General features: G+C 51.3%; 1 protein-coding gene across 1 annotated transcript; it reads right to left on the bottom strand.

Moving 5' to 3' along the window:
• Positions 1 to 3,979: 3,979 nt before the first annotated feature.
• On the bottom strand, positions 3,980 to 18,579 carry smash (smallish). The gene is made up of 11 exons (XM_003741668.2): positions 18,445 to 18,579; positions 17,820 to 18,035; positions 16,328 to 16,408; positions 9,183 to 9,385; positions 8,635 to 9,053; positions 6,446 to 8,397; positions 5,407 to 6,287; positions 5,140 to 5,286; positions 4,604 to 4,885; positions 4,280 to 4,476; positions 3,980 to 4,116 (listed from the first exon to the last, which is right to left on the bottom strand). The coding sequence occupies exons 1-11, from the start codon at positions 18,577 to 18,579 to the stop codon at positions 4,091 to 4,093; spliced, it is 4,539 nt and encodes a 1,512-aa protein (XP_003741716.2). The 3' UTR covers positions 3,980 to 4,090.
• Positions 18,580 to 20,635: the final 2,056 nt, after the last annotated feature.

Raw genomic sequence — 20,635 nt, forward strand, 5'->3', positions numbered from 1 at the left:
CGGCTTACTCGGAAGCAGCCTCATACCAATCACTCAGTCACCCAAAAGGAGCCAATCTCTGCTTTCAAATTCTGGACATGTCACTAGCGGTCGATTCCGATCGTGCTGAGGGAGAGGTGGTGAACGGGGATCATCGTAAACACTGGCGAGCTTTCAAGACGAGTGCTGCGGAAAACTGCGAGATTACAATTCGGCGATCGAGGAAGAGCACTTGTCGGCGGGGTCGGTGAGTTACGATGGAGTCATTCGTGATCGTCCTTAATCGGCGTCGATCTTCGATCCATGAGCTACCGCAGACATGGTCTCGATCATCAGCCACCTGCTCGTATGCTAGATGAGTCAACCTCAGGCCGGCAAAACTCCGTGTCGCAAGGGAGACTTCCGAGAAGTCACCCACTTGTCTTCACGATCGATATCACCCCTCTATCTTCGCAGCCATGAACATAGACTATGTGAAGTGTATTGCCAAGAGCGCCTTCGCCAGCACTGGGAGAAGGAGCATGACTCTAGCGGTAAGTTTTCGAATGATTCTAGCTATCGACGATCCGGTATACCCCGTGGATTTATCTCGAATCGAGATATGGAACAAGTATCAGCAAGTGCCCTAAACGCAGGCTTCGCCCGCAGGAATTCGCAGCCGAGTACAGAAAATGCGAGGGAGCCGAAATCCCTTTCCGGGACTTCCAATACGCGACCCTCGAATCCTTCCTGACAGAGGCTGTTGGAATGAAGTATAACGGGGGCTTGCTGTATTGTGATTCTGAAGATGTGGAACACGTTCTGGCGCTGGTAATTCTCATTTTCGATACTTCAAATGCCATCTCCCCTACTGCGTTCGAGAATTCCCCGCGCATTACTCCCTGGTGCTGTTCGAAAAATTCAATGTGTGAAGCGCCATCGCGACGAACAAATTTCCCGAAGTTTACTTTGCGGAGGGCCGCGCGATGTTCGCTTAGGCTTCCGAATGTGATATTTTGCCCCGGAAACTCAGGCGTGAAGGTTCGCCCGCGAGAGCGCTGTCATCTCATCTCAGGGGCGGTTTTTTCTCTTCTTGCAGATCCAAGGTCAGAAGTCCAAACCCAAGGTGTCGAGTACTCCGATGAATAGAAACAACTATCGACCGGCTTATTCATCGCTGTCTAGAAATGGTCACAGCTCTTCCTCTCTAGGTCTGAATGAGCCCTCGACTTGGTCGACTAGCCGATCCATTCTATCCCGCGAAGAATTGGAGAGGCATTGTCGTAGAATTTATCTGCCTCCTTTTCGATATGAATTGGGGATGAAACTTCGCCAATGCTCTCCGGGATGTTCACCCGAAGAGTTTCTTGAGCACTTTAATCGATCGAACGCGGCGAAGAATCTCAAAAATCTAGATTTGAGGGGCTTAACCCTGATGGAATTCGTGAACGGTTTGACAGATGTCTTCCGGGTCGAGACGGTAGGCGGCAAGACAAAGCTTTACCCCGCAATTACAAGGTCGTTATCTTCGTCTAAACTAGGAAACACGACGGCACCATCGGGCTTTGCCAGCTCGAAGAATCAGATCTCCTCCCGATCCTCCATTATCCCCCCCGCTCCGATGAGCCTCCCGGTCGCTGCGAATCCTCTGCCGAGTGTCAATGAAGTCATTCCGATCTTCAAGCGAGTCAACGAGCTTTTCGCAGGCGCAGAGGTTAGCATGGCGGACTATCTGGAGAAGGTCGGCGCGTTGGGGGGAGCTGGTGTGACCGCCTGGTTGAGAGCGAAGCGCTTCAACATGGATACCTTCGCGTCATTTGTCGAAGGGAAAACGACAGGCCATGTCATTGAGAAGGTTCCGGGCGGCGAGGCGATCCGCATTCGATTCAATAACGCTGCAAGCTCTCTCCCTGCGAGAGATCCGCCTCGAATAGCCCCGCCCAGCCATGCCAAGCTCAACGATCTATCTGGTGTAGGATTTGAGCCTTACTCAAATTCATACAGAGTGGAGAGGTTGTCCAGCGATAACATCAGCGTGGACCTCAGCATCAACAATTTCGATACAGATACGATGTGCGTAAACTTCACGCTTGTCGACGACTTGCAGCGGCGTTTGGATTTAATGAGCCGAATGCGCCACCGAATGTATGAGCGCTTGTCTCCACCGGAGATCGAGTGCGGCATGGCGTGCATTGCCTTCCAGAAGGCCGACCCGCCTTTTTGTCGTGCCGCAATCGTGAGAGTGAAAGATTTGGACAAGGTAGAGGTTTTCCTCGTTGACTTGGGCATGAGGCTTTTTTACTCGTCCGAGAATCTCTACCGGATCCCAGAAGAACTCCTCGAAGAGAAAGTCTACTCGTATCCTGGGACTTTCGCTTACATCAGCGCACCAGACGGTAGCGCCAATCTTGGACTCGTGGCTCTGCAGAGCATCAAGATCGAGTTGGACTCCGCGATTGTGAAAGGTCGAATTGTCGGGTACGTTCAGATATATGATAATGATTTCCCAATAGGAGAGATTCGATTCTTGATTGATGAGTTCCGTTCCGTTCGACCAGCTTTTCCGAAGAGGAGCGCAAATACGGACTCGATCTCGAGGGCACAGCCTTGGACCTCCAAAACAAAGGCTTCATATCCTACAAGAAACCCAGTCTCCGCGTCACGAACGGAGATCAGTCCACGAGCTCCCAGGCTCAAGCTCAGCCGCGAGCAAACGGACACACCGATAGCGAAGACTTGAGCCGAGTGACGATCAGCGTACGTCCCAATAACTTCGATTCAATCCCTACAGACATGTGCAATAGTAATAATGATAATAATAATCTATACTCCCTCGCTCACTGGGAGAGTCGCAACTCTTATAACCTCCTATTATCTGACGTTTTTTTTGCCAAAACAGAACAAGGTGCTACCGAACTGCGAAACCGTGATGATAGTACAGCGCAACGGCCTCTCCTTCATCCTGTCCAGTGATGTATCTCGTCTACTCGAACTGGAAGAGGACACATTCTTGAGAACCCTCGAAGAAAACAATATTGCTGTTTTAGGGGGTTGGAATCCCAGCCGGGAACTTTTGGAGAAGCTTTCGCGAAGCCAGGATGGTGTGTCAACGATAGACAGTGAAGCGGTTCTCATGCCTCTGTCAGCCGTCGCACCCCTAGTCAGAGCGTACCTCTGGGTTACGTCCACTACGCTGAAGAATGAGAAGCATTTATTGAGAGCTTTGACCCCAGCTAGCTCATCACGAGCCCTTCCGTGATATGTGGCCATCTCTGAAGGCTCTGAATGGAGTGCTCAGAGTTGCGATCATATGCTTCGAGTCTAGCTCACATTCATAAGCCCGAAGAGAAAAACGCAGATTTGCTTGGTCGACACCCGAATGTATCTCAAGACGGTCTACGTACATTTTTTACTCACTCAGTCAGTCCAATATACGATCACCCAACGGTCTCGGAGGGAGCGTTGCAATGTAGAGATAAGAATAATTGCCTAGGGCGGCAGCTCACTTCAAAGCACAATGTAAAGACTATGTTATGTATATTTGGGGAGGCCCTGAAAATCGCTGACGGCTGCAATGGTGCAGCTTTCCTCGTTAGGAAGAGGAGCCCCCGAATTGTACAATCCCGTGCCATTGCGTGGCTCCTTGCCGTATGAAGATTATATTTCATACAATCACGGCAAATGTTGATATTTATTCAGCGAGCGTGGGAGCTCCGCGACGGGGCTGTTCGTTAAGGCCATAGATATTATGGTTGTTACCTTGTGTGGTGCAGAGATTACGTTCCGAAAGGGTTGAATCGTAGCTATGCAATGTTTCTCTCTACCTATTGTCTTGCGACGTCCAATTGAGGACCGATTTCAATAAATCTATTCTGACGGACGACTTCCCGAAGTTCTCTTGACTGCAGTCGTCACGAGCTGCAGAGACTGCCAGCCGGGGAATCACTGATGCGGGAAGTATTCTGATGGATGTATTCGAAAAATTTCCGACACATAAAGAACCACACGGTGATGTGGGATCTAGAATTTATTCAAAGTTTAAGCATTGCAAACGTATAATACATCCACAGCGTCCACTGAGAGGACGCGTCATGAGCAACACGGTCTGTACACAAGGCGATGATCGGTCCGATTATACGCGGCTGAGCTTCACGCCCGCTGGAATGATTCGAATCAGAACTTAAAAATCAAGAATGGATCTATGACGACATGGGGGACTAGACGAAGGATCTGGCTGCGCGCCGAACACTCCGTCTTACCTCGAGATTCGAATGTATGCGCTAATCCTACACGCTTCCCCCCGAATTACGTTGGTACATACCCTCGTCGTTAGAGTAACAATTCTGACAGTGCAACTTGGAGTTCCGCACGCGGACGTCGGTCCCGCAAGTTCCGTTGCCGAGTCGTTGTTTGCACACGCAGCAACGGAAGCAATCCAGGTGGAAGTGCAACTGGAGACTTTCGATTACCATGGCCGCCCCCCGACCGAGTTCGGAGGAGCAGAGAGAACATCGTTTCCTGCGCGAGCGTCGAGAGGAAATCGTCAGAGCGTAATCGTCATTCCCAGAGCGTTGACGTGATTAGACCATAGCTTCTCACTTCTGAGATCTTATGAATCTCTGGAATCGATCTATCTAGAACTTACTTTCCCGAGATCGCTAGAGGCTGACCCGACTGATTGCCAGGGAAAGCCGCGGTACTGGGCGGAGCACTTTTTCTCATCGGTGGCACTTGAGGTGAAGCTTCACTCATGTTCAGAGCCACGTTCGTGATATTGGCCTGCGGGTTCGGAAGAGTCGAAGGGGGGACACAGTTCGCATTAGCGCTGCTCGATTGAGTTTGAGGAATAGCAGAAGCGTAAATATTGGCTTCAAGCTGCCGCCGCATTTCAGCCTCTTGTACGAGCCAGTGATTTGCGTTGAAACTCCTGGAAGAATGATCGATACAGAATCTCGATGCCAACGCGATTCGTCCAGTGCGTACGACGCATGCATATGTAACGCAGGCATGCTTATCGCGGCGATCATGAGTCATCCGCGGAGCGTATGCTGTCTCTCCAGGACATCGCCGGAAAGCATGAATCTCTCGCCCAAGTGAACGGCAGGCTCGAGTGAGCGCTAATCCGTGCCCGTTTCGATCGGAACGGCTCGCTGCCTCTTCCTATCGATTCCTCGAACTCACTTATTCGCTTGAGCAGGCTTTCGCTTCGCCCCCATTTCCGCGGTCAGCGGTCGCGGTTCTTCGAGGTTTTCCGCGCTGCTCCTCTGCGGCCTCAACTTCGGGTCCAGCCCGGTCGCTGGGGCACCCATATACGGTTGGCTACGTGATCTGTAAGCGGCAAGAGAAAGTGCTTGAAATGTGATCGATTGTTGCCGAGGAGACAGAGGGAAAATCGAGCCGGAAAGCAAGGCATCGCTACGTATGCGACGACGGAGCAGTGTTCCTCACCTTTGCATCTGATCATGAGCGGATGACTGACCCATGGGGATTTTCACTTTACTTTGGTCAGTGGGCCGCGGGACCTCGTAGAAGTCTTCAGCGACGGACGGCTTGTGGAGATTATTCCGGTAGTCCCTGACCTTTGCGTAGGCTTCGACGTTTTCGTAGATCTCCTGCCCGTACCCGCCCCTGTCAGAGCACGCATCTCCACCGGGTGGGAATTGCGATGCCGGTCTCCCGGGGAATTGCGCCGAGGCGTCAGAGATATCTTCACAGGATTTGGCGTACTTCCGGGTGTTTTCGTAGATGTCCTCAGGACAATTGTATAAATTGCGTTGGCCCAGATAGTCATATGCGGGATAATTGACGATTCCCTCATGATAACTCTTCCTCTCGTGCTTCCTGATCTGATGATCTCGTTTTTTCACCTCAATCAGGCTGATCGAATCCAGCGCTGGTTTCCGAACTTCCCCGTACACGCCATCATCTCTGATTTGATTCAATGGCTGCATGTGATGACTGGTCTGGACGTTAGTGGCCACTTGGATGTGAGAGGAAGCAGCCGATCGAGGATTTATCGCTTCTTTCCAAGTCGGTTGGAAAGCGCCGTGATAGTACTGTTGGGTTTTGAATGGCGGGGCGTTTTCGTACAATTCCTCACCGTATGGAGCGACTCCGTTCGGTGGTGGCGGAGCGACTTCTTTCTTGTGACCTCTCGGGAGCTGGCCCGGTAACTGATCGTAGAGTTCGTACATCTGCGAAGCGTGGGTCTGTCGTTCTCCCGCTCCTAACTCGTGATTCTCGTAAGCATGATGGTCCATATCAATAGAAATTTTCGTCGGTGCGGGCCCAAGTTGTTGTGCTTGCGGAGCTGGGTTCAGGTTGACCACCTTCGAGAGGAAGATATGTAGAAATTTCAATATAATAACTCGAGCTCTTGAGAACCGGTGTCGAAAATTCATACATAAACTCAATTCACCCCGGTCAGGGTCTCCCAGCGAGCCCGGAGCTCGAGGCTCTCTGGAAGCGAAAGGGAATGTTCTCTTACCTCACTTCTAAGGAAATCATCTCCGCGTTTCGAGAAATTCAGCTGCGCTGGTCTCTGCTCCGAGCTCTTCGAGGCCGCGGTCGCGCTATGCGAGACATGCTGTCGGGCAGGCATGTCGTCTCTTCTTGAATTTTCTCTGATCCACGGAGTATGACCAGCGTTTTTGACGCAACGATTCCGCTCGGCTACAAGAGCGGTCTTCTCGATTTGATCTCTCTCGCTGGGGGGAGAATCTAAAACAATGTCCGACAGTTCTCTCCGCTCGGGGACTGCTCCTGTGGCGATGCACTGCTTCGGGGTCCCGAAGTCGAAAAGTTTGTCCGTCGCTTCGAAGTGCAGGCCCTTGTTGCCCAGAGGGCTGCAGATCTCTGTCTCGGGCGAAACATCGGAGAGGTGAGCCGGTGACTCGTTCCTATCCGAGACCGGAGAGAACAGAGAACCGGAACCGACTGAGGACATCATGGGATTGCCGACTTCTCGACGGATCTCAGTCACCGTTGTGGTAGAGCTGGACATGCTCCTCGAGTCTTCGCTGGTTTCAGAGCAAGCAGCCGGGGACATTGCCGAAGAAGCGATCTCGACTATCTGGGTATTGCGAGACGCTCTGCGATCAGAGCCTGCGAGGTCCGCGACAGCGGCCGGTACGGCTTGTGGCGGTGGGGAGTCGTCCTCTCGTCGGATCTCTCCGTAAACTTCAGCTTCGATGTTGGCTAATTTGACGCGACGCCTCTCGATTTCATTCGTCATCGAGGACGAACAGAAGAGAGCTTCTTTGCGCTTCTTGATGAGGTCCGGTTCGATCGGTACCTCACACTTGGGCTTTGACTGCATGTTGTTCACGGTGAGCTCCACCTTGCGGCTCGGATCGCTCTGGGCCAATGGAGCTTCGGAGCTGTTCTGCAGAGGAAGCCGTTGTTCCTTCTCAACACAGATCGCTTCGTCTTGCGGAGTTTTATGGACCAAGGTTTTAGACGCGTTCTCGAGGAAATCCGCCTTCCGCTGCTCGAGCAGTTTCGGCTGAATGTCCAGGTCGAGATGACCTTTGGTCGACCTCTGTGAGGCCGCGTCGAGCCTGTTCTCGATGAAACTGGCCTTCCTCTGCTCGATCAGTTTCGGTTCGATCGGGACATCGACCATGGTTTTTTCGATGTCTTTGCCGGAGTGTTCGAAGAAGCTCGCTTTCCGCTCTTCGATGGTCAGCTCGATGTCGACGGAGGGGGTCTTTGGCTTGTTTGGTTCGGAAGTGTTACCACTCTCTATCGAGGCTTTCAGTTGGGCCACCGGCACGGAAGGCTGCAGGTCGAGGACACGACTGTCCTCGTAACGTTGTGCGCAGTTCTCGATCGACGCCTTCCGCTGGACGACGATGTGCGGCTCAACCGCGATCTCGGTTCTCATCAACGAAATGTTGTCACTGCTGGCCTGTCGGATGAATTCGGCTTTCTTCCGCTCGATAATCTGCGGTTCGATTTCATCCAGGGGCGTTCGCCTGTCCACCGCGTCGTATCGCGCCTCGTTCATCGACTTCGACAGCGAATTCTTGCGCTTCAGAACGAGTTGATCTTCGACTGGCACGAGGTCCTGAGGCTTCTCCCTCTCCTCGTTCTCCTGCTGCTCCATTTGGAGCGCCTGGATGAAAAGTTGAGATTTCCTCCGTTCGACGAGCTTTGGTTCAATAATCACTTCGTTCGCAGCCGTCTTGTCGCCCGCCGTGCCGCCGGCAGCGTCGCCCGAGAACCGAGCGATTTTTCGCTGAAAGTCACTTATGCGTTCCGCCTCGTCTGCGTCATTGCCGCCCGAGCCGTCGGATCGGTAGATCACCATCTCCAGCTGTCCTGTCATCAGGGCGAGATCCATGGATGACGGTACGCTTCCCGGCGAATCGGCTAGAACGCCATTCAACGAGATGATCTCGTCGTTTTTCTTTAGACCCGCAAGGTCGGCCACACCATCTGTAACGGAATCGCGGACGTTAAAAGCGATCGGAGGGATTCCGGAGCTCAAGCGTCAGAGGAGAAGTTCGATTAGGACTCTAGAGAGAAATTTCTTCGCCTACGTTTCTTTTTATCTCTCTACAAGAGGTTCCGTGAGATGAATTCGAAATTCGACGAGAGAAGAGGGCACAACCAGAGGTGCGCACTTCAAAAAATTACAGCGACTAACGATTTTTCAAATATCGAGATTCACACCTTCGTCAACGGACTCCACGACGACCTTCTGGCCGTCTTGAGTGAGCGTGAATCCGAATATATCCGACGACGGGTTTATCGAGAGACGGATAATAACTTCGTTCGGATTCGAAGACTCGTCCCGAGGGATTGGCTGACATTCTGATGGCGAACTGAACTCTTTCAGAAGATCAGTGCTGGTGGTTATGGCCAATTCGGTATGGTGACTCCCGCTGAACGAGTCTACGCCCGAGTCGGCTGTCCACACTTCGACGGGCGAGGCCAAGCGCTCCTCGGAACCGTGCGATTCGCTTTCCGTCAAGCGCTCTTCCGAAGAAGCTCCGTCCGAAGATTTTCCTTCGGACTGACTGTCGACCGAGTCTGCCGTCGTCAAGCGCGCAGTTCGTTGCATGTCGTTCTCCTTGTTCTCGTCGTCGAAACTGTAATAGATTTCGGTCAAAGTCCGTCACATATTGCCACGTTGTGCAGAGTTTATTCGGTGCAGACTTCTGGATTGAGCGACCCAGAGCTGTTATCGAAGTTCGATCATGAATCCCGATCCGACTCACTTGTCGTCCATATCTTGGAAAAAGTTCAGACTGTACCGACTCTGTTGTCGATGCTGACGCTGCTGCATCATTTCTGAAAACGTCTTCACTTTTCGTATCTGTCTCTGCTCTTCCTCCTCGAGCAGCTTCTTCGCTTCTTCGGCACGACTCAAGAGTCTCTCAGGCACTCGCTGGCGGCGAGCCGATTTCCATTTGTCCAAGTTCTGCAAAACAAATCAAGAACCGTCAGACGAGGTCTCACGGAACTATCTCTCACGTTTCTCGCTGTCGGAACCAGAAAGTGCACTCGGACTCCGATTTTAATATCACATTTTATTGATCGTAGCGATTATGATCGATCGGAGCTATCCTTCGAGACCTGCAATGAGTGATCGCTCCGACAATGAGCATGAGGAGCGCTTTTTTCATCTGCTGGATTCTACCACCGACCGACCAATTGGCGGCGTACAAGTGCAGAGCTCTGAGAAGAGGACGAGAACATCCGTCTGCTACGAGCGTTCTCTTTAAAGCAACGAAATGCAAGTAGAAAAGTTCGATGAAATTTGCTCGCCGCCGTTCGCTGTTGCCTAAAACAAGCAAAAGGTCATCAACCGACCCAGAATACTAACACGCATTGGATACGACATGTTTTCGATGTATTCACCTCTGACGGCACAGTTCAACGCAGTGAAGCAGCAGCAGCAGCCATCGGACAGCTGAAGCGCTCCGTCGCTAATCACGAAATTTTTGGTGTTCGAAACGAGCAAGACGTTCGAACGATATCCATCCGAAATCATCCGGATTGGATTCAAGTTTTCCGAACAGGGAGATTATCGGAAAGCGACGCTCCAGAGACATCGTACACGCATCAGACGATCCTCACGTTCGGATTGGGACTGGCTTTTAGGCCGAGAATATCGAGACTGTTTTCCGTCAATCTGTCCAGACTGGTTCCCAACAAATCCATTGAACGATTCCCATACCCAACGAATCCGCGCTCATAAGACTCTCGCCCAGCATTGCAGGCTTTCTTGACTGGATTTCGGACTGACTGGTTGTCTGGATGTCAGTGCCATCCGCGTCGATGAGGTTTTCTCGACTGCTGGTTACGGCAGTCGGCGAGAGCCGTTCAAGAACCGATGGCACAACAGATCTCAGGTATTCGACATAGAAGGCACCGCCCGAGGTGGAACGCGACGCGGAGTGACCCAGTGACTCGATCGCGGCAGCGGCGGCCGTTACCCAGAGACAGATAAGCGAGCGAAGATATTTTTTTTACTTCGGAGCCATTGGAGATGTGTTGAGATATCGGCTGCGAAAAAAGGTCCCAATCGAATACTCAGTCAGACAGTCAGCGAGCCAGTCAAGCACGAAGGCAAGAGCCAACCAAGCAAGGGAGCCAATCAGCGGCCCAAATTGAAACTCGCGTTCTCAAGTCCGGGCATACACTCAAAATCGGAGATACTGACTGAGCCGAATATCCACTCCGGCGACGTCAGCAAATATCCTAATGCCAGAATCCGGAAGCGATACGAGTGCTCATCCGATCTTCTCGCCGACTACCAAGATACGGTAGACATGGGACGAGTTCAGGACGATGCACCAAAGAATCACCGAACCACGCGGACAATCGAAAATGATTACGCTAACGTAATTGCACATATAATAATTTGTGATGCGCAGCGCGGTCACGACGGCGGCCTTCAGTCAGGAGAAAACGGCGGAATACGCGAAAAGAGTAACTTTTGTGGTGGTTCGTGACGATCGGAGTATTGAGGAGTCCCCTCTCAAACGAAAAAAAACAGTTGAAGTCCACAGTAAGATCGTAACCGGTGCAGAGTCCAGACGAGGAAAGCCATAGCGCGTTCCAATCTCGAAGAGAAGTCTCGGCCCCGATCACAGTGAATCCCGTAACGCGAGCGCAGTCTCGAATGAGTTGTTCGCTCCGCGGCTCTTGAACATCGTTCGGGAATGATGTTCAGTCGCATTAGGGAATGCTCTGCCGAGGGAATGACTCTCTTGTGGAATCTCTTCTTGCTTGGCTCCTGACGAGGATTCTCAGATCAGTATTTTGACTCTTTCCCTCATGAGTTTTCTCTGCTTTTACTCATGCGTAGAGAAGCCCACACCCCGCTTTCAGACGGTAGGTACCCCTCGCGCTTCCATTGGGATTATAAAAATGCGTGTTTACAGCTAGAGAGCAATCGAGAGATGATTCAAGACCAGCTCTACTCGGACCATGGGAAGCTCAGATCGTCCGGACAGATTGAGATTGCCTGGGTACAGATATCGAAACCATCGATACTGTCCGAGGTCGAGCGCGAAAAAAATATACGCCCGATCGACCGAGTGTGGTGAAATCTGAGGTCGAATGATTACGTAGTAGGGGTCAATCATAAGAACGACCAGCTTAATACCTAATCCTAGTTTTGAATAGACAGCTTTCACAATTAAACGTCGCCACGTCACATGCCTGCCGCCAAATCACATGTTCTTGCCACAGCCTCTGGGTTAGAGGATGCTCGAGCTAGGGGTGGAGGCCGATTACCCATCTCCACGGGATCGGTCTGGCGACCCGTCGTCGACCTCTCCCGCGATGGTCTTATTCCAATGCCATAGAAATCATCTCTGGGAGCCATAATGACGGAATGTCATAGATTCTGACATTGTCCAGCTACGCTCCATCACGCAGACAGTCAGGAAGCCATACGAAGACACCGGATGCCTTCTCCCACGGGTGACCGTAACGTCCAGTCCTGCACTCACGTCTAGAGGGCTCGCTGTGAAGTCGTCGAAGTCATTGATGTAATCCTTGTTCTCTCGAACTAACGAACTTATGGATCTTCTGCGAGATAGCTGAGTCTTCGGTTCTTCGATGAGGGCACCGATATGCATGTAGTCGAAGAGCAAACTCTTGGATCGACGCACGTTGTTCACCGCAGCAGCTCTTCTCCGTTCCATGCTTGCTGCTCTTATCACTCACACGACGGTTGTTTCACTTCTCATGTCCACTGTGGGCGAATAGCAACGACAAACACAGTTCTCAAACAATAACAACCTTGCCAAAGCTCCGTTCACCATGGAAAGCCATTCCATAGATGAGGCATTTCAACGGTACAGCTGCAAACAGCAATCACTCTGGGAGCAAGCACACGATTCCTGCTGCCGGTCGACGTTCTATCAGTCAGTCAGGCCGTCGCTCGTTGGACGCTCCGTACACCCGCTCTGGTGTGTACGGCGGTGGATTCGGTCGCCGTTCGAAAACCCGCCACTATTTGGCTCCGGAGAAGGAGGTGTGGTGGTAGAGCCGGCCGGCCGCGAGCCAGTCAGCTGGCTGGTCAAACTGGGAAAGAGGAGAAATACCCTGCCGCGCGGAGCGAGAATTCTGAGCCGACCGTATGTATTCGAGCGAACGACCGACTGAACGACCGTCTGCCCGTTTGTCGGTTGCTCCGTCCGTCCGGTACTTCTGTGTCACTGTCAAGTTGTGCTCGTTCGTAATTAAGCGCTACCGGGCGTCATCAGACGAGCACGGTTAGCGATCGGCAGCCTCAACAGCGGACAAAACGGTGTCCACAGGAAGCTCACCATCCTAACACAGGAAGCTCCGCGCCGCGAACTTCGGCGTCTTTTCAAACGATTTAAACCAACGAGCGGCTGAACTGGTGGGTGGGTGGATATTCGGGCTGTGCTCCCGGGATATGCTGCTCCTCGATTCGCTCGGCTCGTTCAGCCCTCTAGGCTCTGCCGTAGTTTTCTGCTGTTGGTGCTGCTACCAGCTGGCCTTAGCTTACGTCAGATGTGTGGACAGAGTCTGCTTCACCGCTAGCGGATCTCGTTGACTGACTGCCCTCTGAACTAAGTGCGCGCTGGATCCGAAAGAATGCATAGAGGCCTCTGTTCCGTTTCCATCTCTCCACGCGGTACACCACACGAGCACCGCTACCGGCACGATCAACATCACACGAAGGGAGTCACGCTCTAACGGTCTGAGCGGAACCCAAAAAGATCCCTCGATGCTCGACCTCCGGACATTCTGTACCGACAGAGAAAAACAATCGGTCTGTCACACAACTACGGAGCGCCTTGCCGAAACTTTATCTGGGACCCGGCGGCTCCCTTCTGAAGATCGCAGATACGCGATATGTCGATGTCGATTCTCGAACTTTTGTTTAGGGACGAATATGATGATTCCGGATGACAAATTGTCGCTCCCCGGATCTCAAATGAGAGTCAAATGATCGTTGTCACGAATCGGGAGCAGACCAGAAAATACATGGAATATCATTCCTATCGGCTATTTTCTTCGTTGTGCAAACCTCTAATGACAGGCGGGTCACTCGTGGTAAAGTCGGAACCCATTCCCTCAGATCGAGGCTCGCAAAGAAGAAATGACATCCTCATGCGACGATGCAACGTCCGTCTGGAGTCCAGGAAGACCAATTCCAACAATTCTTGATGAAGGGGCTCAATCAGTCGAGAATGGGATCGTTTTTTTTCAGAGAATGTCCTGACCTGGAGGATCTCCGCGGTAGCCCACGAATGAACTTCCCTTTGGAGTTCAGGAGTAGAATGCGGTCGCTCGACCTGAGACCGACTCTGAATCAGCGGACGAAGGTGACCGATGGGATCACGAGCGACTCCGATATGGTGGACCTACCCATGCTTCATACAGTTATCAATCGACTGTGACGAAGGAATGCCGGGATTCCTCTGATTGAAAGACATGCTGGTACTCTCGGGCACCCGGACAGGGCTCTAACTAGACGGGAATTCTCCGCTTGTCGGGCACCAATCAAACCTCTGATTGTCGGGCACTCCATTGGTCACGACCATAGGGCTGGAATCGTTTCGAATGGTCGGCAATTGACGCATACATAATTAGTAGAGCTCGGAAGTTCAGGCATTATGCCTTATTTGCCTATATCTGCTTTTTTCGGCATTTTTTGATGTAAAATGCCTGTTTCATTTTTTTTCGTGTCTAGAGTGCCTTTCCGAGCTTCTGAGGGGCCGGATTCCGAGGATTTCGGGGGAAACTTAGGCTTTCTTATTGAGAACGATGGTGAGATGAGGTCGGCGAAGATGAGGTCGGCTAGTTTCCAGGAGCACATCTTGCTCTCGACAAGTTCCGATGCTCCGCCAGAGCGCGCAAAAAAAAATTCGTTCTTGTAAAATGCTCGTATCAGATCGGCGTCGATGACTCACCGATGGGAATCTATGATACCACATGAAATTCTCTTAATACGACACTGATGGACGCTTCGATGCGTTTGTTTCCTTGCCTATAACGCCTATTTTGCCTAGTTTCGGTGCCTTTTTCGAGGGTTTTCAGTGCCTTCCCGCCTGCCATTTCTGAGATTCTTGAGTGCCTGAACTTCCGAGCTCTATAGTTAGGGTCAGATGATGTTACAAGTGTAATGCGAGACAATTGAGGGAGCGAGTTGATTCAATAGGGAGAAAACAAATTCCTCTCCGAGGAGCCATATGCGACCGCCCCCGAATCATTCTACACGTCTATGCTCCCATAGACGGGCCCATCCATTCGGTGTAGACCCCTCCGGGGCTCATGGACATCCGCGAGGTGTGCCTCTGAATCCGATGAATTACCGCAATCATAACTCTTGACGAGTCTCGATATTCGCTCGAGCTGGCTTGAGGGGAAACCTTGGAGGTAACGTCTGATGAAATCAGCCGGGAACTTCTGGTATCCGGCGCCTAAGACTCAGGGGACGCGATTATCCAGCCCAGATAATGGCGTCAGCGTTTGGCCCAGAATACCTCGAGATCGGTAATTTTACGGAATCCCCCGCGCACGATTTTCTTCGTTTCGGAATCTGGACAGAAGTCGAGCATAGGACCCGAGCGGACAAGGTATGCTGTCGTCTAGTCCCGCCGCGAGAATCGTGGACCGACCGCGCCCTTGTTATGCGGAGGCTAGGAGACGTTTCTGGCAGTCACGATAACATTTGGCTACTGTGACAGCCACCCCTCTTTAGGATACTCATATCGAAAAGATTTCTTCCATATTATACGCTGATGAATATTTTCACGAGAAGTTTCACCGTCGGAACCGGAGAGCCGAATCTTCAGCATAATTGTGAAAATTTTAACAAGGGGGAGAGGTTTTGGCACCTCGATTCCGGGATTGTCGATCTCCTTATCCGAAGGAGAGGAGATCCGCATTGGGAAAGCGTCAGCTCCGAATGTCACCAGACGAGGTCCTGCGGACCTCACTGGACGCAATCCGGCTTGTTTTTCACATGTGTAGTCGATCACAATGGTCAGAACGACAGGAGGCAGAGGCCACCGGAAACTCGGCCGGAATTCACGCACGAGCTCATGTAGAATGCGGAGCAGCAATCGATTCGCTGATTTTTGATCTCTTCTGGTCGCGCACAAGGTCATGATGTTTTCGAATGATGGTCGTCACGATATCGAGGTGAAAACTTCATTTGTATACTGCATCTCTCATCCATGTGAACCCCGAGAAGACTCCGTGTGCGTGTCATTCCAGAATCACCAGTCTCGACGAACCGGCACTAGCGCTTTGTTCTTCGACTCATTCAGCTTGATACAATGACGGAAATTGAGGTCAGCTAAACCCTGCTGTTAGCCTCGAGACAGCTTGGCCCGTATATGTCCGCGGAAGTCAAGTTAACCGCTCTAGCGACATCCTTTGTGAACGTGTTCAGAATTTCAGGGGGAGTTGTGAACTTAGTAACTTGAATCTGTTCGTTGTTGTTTTCGTTCCGTTTCTCGAGATGCCAGGACTTTCTGGATTTACTGGTCGCCAACTTGAGGTTCAGACGATTCACCAAGTCCATTCCAGAAAAGAGACCACGCGAGCGAAGTTAATAGATAAGAGGCAGAGCTTTGTCCCCGGCGTTATGAAAATCTGCATGACGAGAAAGCGCCGAACAGATCCCCGCCAGAGATCTGACAGCGCAGTTCCGGATAACGGACTCATAATGAGCGAGGAATCAGCGTCATCATCCGGTCTGAAGAGCCGCGGATTATACCAGCCTCGCAGTCCGCGACCCTATTGACAATCGAGGTAGATAATCATGTTCCTTCCGAACATGGGCGGTTTGATGGGTAGATCAAGTGATTGATCGAAGCTTGTTAGGCGGGTGAATGGAATGGATGGATGACGCTTGATTGCTTACCGCTTGCCATTCTTCCTCCTCTTCCTTGACTTTTTCCTTGGTAATTTTGTTTTCCGTCGCCAGTTGTATCTGCTCAACCGCCTGCAAAGGAGAAGAACATCGTGAACGTTTGGCGGTTGAATATTCGGGGTTCAGGTGAATCATTAATTGCGAATGAGTTTCATATCTTCGTTTCGTGCTTTCGAAAAATATAAATGAGGATGGTATCGGCAATTATCATAACTGATGATATGCGTGAACGATGCGATGAATAAACGATCAGAGATTCCGGTCGGATTTTCCCTGAATCGGGAACTAGTTTTCGTTTCCCATGAAGCGGGAGAATTTCGTTCGCCACGAGACCCATCCAGCATCGCGGCCCCCGATTGACAATCTTCAATTCATGATGAGCTCATAAGCCATTCAGAACATCGAAGAAACCCAGTTTCGACTCAGAGAAGTTCCGTATAGATAGAGAAGCTGTGCCATTCCTCGTTGGGTACAAGAAGGAAATCGAAAATGAAGGTACGAGGGAAGGATCGAGTTTCGCATCACTGTGCGTCTATTCCGGCTGCAGGCGCGTCGCAGTGTTCGAACAAACGCGTTTGCACAAGGTGTGCGGCTCAGATGCAAAATGGGCCAAGGTTTCTGGCTCGAATGTCCGAGAGTCGAGCCGGCGAAAACTTTGTTAATTAGCGTTCGGTGTCAACTGGCTAAGTGCCAAGGGTTCAGAACCTTTGAAGATCATGACTACGAGCCCTCTAAGGAATTTCTCCACTGTGATGAAGACGGTAAGCTACGGCAAGCTCGGCCCTTAGCCGCTCGGCTGTCATCGGAAAGGAAGAAGACAAATATGGATGGGGGATCCCTTGGGATGATTTTCTGCGGAACGAGGTGCCGGCAGAATCGCTCGACCCGCCGCACGCTGGAACTTTGTCAATAGCTAGCGGGAAACTTAAACTTTGAATAACCCTAACACATTTCAGCGCGTTCGGGCTTCGTGAACTTTGAACCCGAGCAGTGGACTATATCGAGGCGAACTCGTCCACTTTCAATTAAGTGAGACACGCAGACGAGGAATTCGCGTCGTTGACATATTTCAGGAATCATCCCCGAAAAAAGAAAGCTTCTCCTTCGTCGATGTTAGAAAACAGAAAGACTTCTCCCACAAAATGAGGCGAAAACCGAGCCAGTAAAAGGCGTCGTTCGTTCATCGTGGAGCGACGAAGACAGTTTTGCGGATGAGAGTTTGCGGATCATCCGCCGGAGATCTTTCCAGGACGACTTGCCGGACTAGTTCCTCAAGCAAAAAAAGGGACAATCGAGAAGACTCGCCGAGAGAGGTTTTTGAAGTACACGACCTGGAATCGGATAGAGAAAAAACGCTCCCGTCACGCATCGATCACGATGCAGCTACCGTGCCTATCATCGTTGAGAGCCCGCTTGAACTAATCGCTTTTAAGCGGTGGACTGCCGATGTATCTGTTTGCTGTAATGTGACCGTGCGCAGTACCTGTTTACATAGCGACGGTACAGGTGTCTTAACGAATTGTAGCGGATCAATGGGCAAAGGTTTCGAAGCTGGCGTGGCCAAAGTTTTTATGAGCGGCGCGGGTGGAGATTCTTCACCACCCCCGTCGACGAAGTCGCCGCCGCCTTCTTCTCCGCCATCGTCATCTATTAGACAAGGAGGTCCTCCCGGCGAGCTGTAATCTGCTGTCAGGCATATCTGAAAAACAGTAACGAGACACATTCAGGAAGAGTATCATGCAAGAAAATCGGATAGTCGGCCACCGAATAGATTCCTAGCATAATGAGGGAAAATTAGTCAGTCTCAAACTGAGTCAGGGGCGATCACGAACGGTCTCGAAGAGACGTTCGACTCTTCCCCTCGGATGAACTTCATGGATTTTGGAAATGATGTCCGTGACGGGTTAGTTTCGAGATCACGTTTTTCCCTCGATGGAAAAGCTCATTCATAGTCAGGAAGCGTATTCAGGGGGAATTTCATTCAGAGAAGAAAGAGAAAGTACGTGTGACAGCAGACAGTGACGGGTTGGGGAGGGTGCGTCGAAACTGGAAAGAAATGTGCGGCTGCCGCGTGCCGTTACTGTGGCTTTGTTGTTTCCGCAACTTACCGGTCGCGCTGCAGTGTTGTCTCTGTCGTCGTAGCCGCGAATCGTGACCACGGGCTTTTCCGCTGCGGTTGCCGCTGATTCTTCGAGGTAGGGGCTCTCGTAGGTGGCCGAATAGCGGAAACCACTGCCAGGCATTCCGACGGCTTGACGAGAGGCGGTTTCTCTGTCTTATTGGTGGACGAAGTTCCGCACCACCACCGTTAGTTTGGCTGTAGTTATCGCATCGCAGCAACTCCTCGAGTTCTTCTGGAGAGAAAAATGACACGCACTTTAGTCGCCGCTCATTTCTATTTAGTCGGAGCCGGAATGTGGGCGTGACAGCGACTCATTCCGAAATACATTCTGCTGTTCGGTGTCCGGCCAATCTTTCCGCGAAAACTTTGGTCAGACTCCCATCGAACTATACGCTGTGGAGGGAAGCCAGGAACGTCCTCTTCAGCTGGAACATTCAGATGAGGGAACCCGTAAACGAATGTAACTCATCGTAAATTAAAAGCGAGCCTAATCAAAAGCTCAGGATGATGCATGGATTGCGTCCTCGTCCGGCGAACCCCTTGCTCGGGACTGTAGACCCCGGGCCAGTTTCCGAACCGAATATGAAAGCGTCCATCGCAAGGGACAGTGAAAAAAGTCCATCCGGGACGATTCATTATTTGTCGACCGTACCACAGCGTCATAGTCTCACCGTTTCGAGCGTTTACATGAGCGAAGGCTCAAGCTCTTACAAAACCGCTAATCAGTGGATCCTCTCCGTTTTGTTCGCTTTCAGTGTCCGTGGAGTCGAGATAACCCCGCCAGCGGTCACTTGTTCTCTCACAAGGAGCTGCAAGGAAAATCTGCGAGAAAGCCCACGCATGCACCGCTCCGGTGCTTGAAGTCGAATAATGTGAATTTTCATTTGCGACCATGTTCTCCGGGAATATCATCTATTATTCTTTATCATTATCGCTCTGGATACGTCGGCGGGGTTTCTGCGAAGAACGCGACGATATACCAGAGCCAGGATTCAGCATCTGCCGGGGAGAAGGGTTCAATAACTCGATGCAGACCAATGCGGTACTGAGGAGAAGAAAATCACGGCAATACTTCGACATACCGGCGGGCTCTCGCGATCAGGGAGAATATGAGATCGACGAGCGGAACTTCGATCGGCGGAGAAATCCACTAGCGACTCCGAATCTTCGATATGCGAAGGGTTTCTGGGGAATCGATTCTGACTTCACGGAAAACTTTCCGAACCTATGCCACGGACGGAGTCAATGTCTTTCCTGGGACCGAGCTCTGTATAAACAGAACGAAACCCTCCTCCCGTATTCCATTCTTCCGATTAATCGTTGCCTCGCAGCCAGAGTTGCATGAGTGAGGAGTAATCACATGAAGTCGTTCTCGTTGTCGTCGTTTCCCGCTGCAGCTAGGACTGCCGCTGCTCCTCGCCGTTTTTGCTTCTTACGAAAATGTGGGTCAGACCGGTGTTCAGACTGGGCATCATCCTTCCTGTTCTTCTTTGTGCGAACACCGTCCGGTCCAGAAAAGCTGAAGCAGAAGCTGTTCCGACGGCCCCGGCGGTGTGAGGAAACGAAAATTCAAAGCTGACGGACGGTCGACGCTACACCGTCCAATCAGTGGATTCAGTTTAGATTCCCTTCCGCTTCATTCGTCATTATTCAACACGCCCCAATTGATCACCAAACAACAATTCTTGCTGTGAGGCGCGAGAAAGAAAGTGAATGATTTTCGACTCGTGCGATCCCACAGAAGCCTCCCTGGGAAGCGTTGTTGAGAAATAAGCGGGAAGCCCATGCTCAATTTTACGCGCGAAGATTCGCTTTGGGAAAAGGGAACGATTCCCATCTCCACGAGGATGCTTGTGCTGCCGGCAATTTTCCGACGGTGAGGCGAACAGGCGAGACGTCTTCGAAGAACTACATTTGAAAGGAGTCCAACAAAAGTTGGTCCCTTCGACCCCGTGTTTCTACTGCGTGAATCCCGAGTCGTTCGTACTCACTGGTGCGTCCACTGACATGGGGAATTCGTATACGTCTCGTTTCGTGAAATGATCCAAAATGCATGAAATGATTGGATCGATCATCGCGTCGAGCTTCCGAGAAAAAAAATGGATCTAGCACGACAAAATAGGTAGCTGTGATATGAGCTCATTCAGAAAGTGTTCGGATTTTCGTCGCAACGGGAT

The sequence above is a fragment of the Galendromus occidentalis genome, unplaced genomic scaffold (genome assembly GCF_000255335.2).
Source record: "Galendromus occidentalis unplaced genomic scaffold, Mocc_1.1 scf7180000077191, whole genome shotgun sequence".
Lineage (NCBI taxonomy): Eukaryota > Metazoa > Arthropoda > Arachnida > Mesostigmata > Phytoseiidae > Galendromus > Galendromus occidentalis.

Coding starts and splice junctions, on each gene's coding strand:
- smash (XM_003741668.2), bottom strand. CDS start 18,579: ATGCCTGGCAGTGGTTTCCGCTATTCGGCCACCTACGAGAGCCCCTAC. Junction 9,054..9,182: donor TTCCAAGATATGGACGACAA/GTGAGTCGGATC, acceptor AATCTATTACAG/TTTCGACGACGAGAACAAGG. Junction 6,288..6,445: donor ATGATTTCCTTAGAAGTGAG/GTAAGAGAACAT, acceptor TTCCTCTCGAAG/GTGGTCAACCTGAACCCAGC.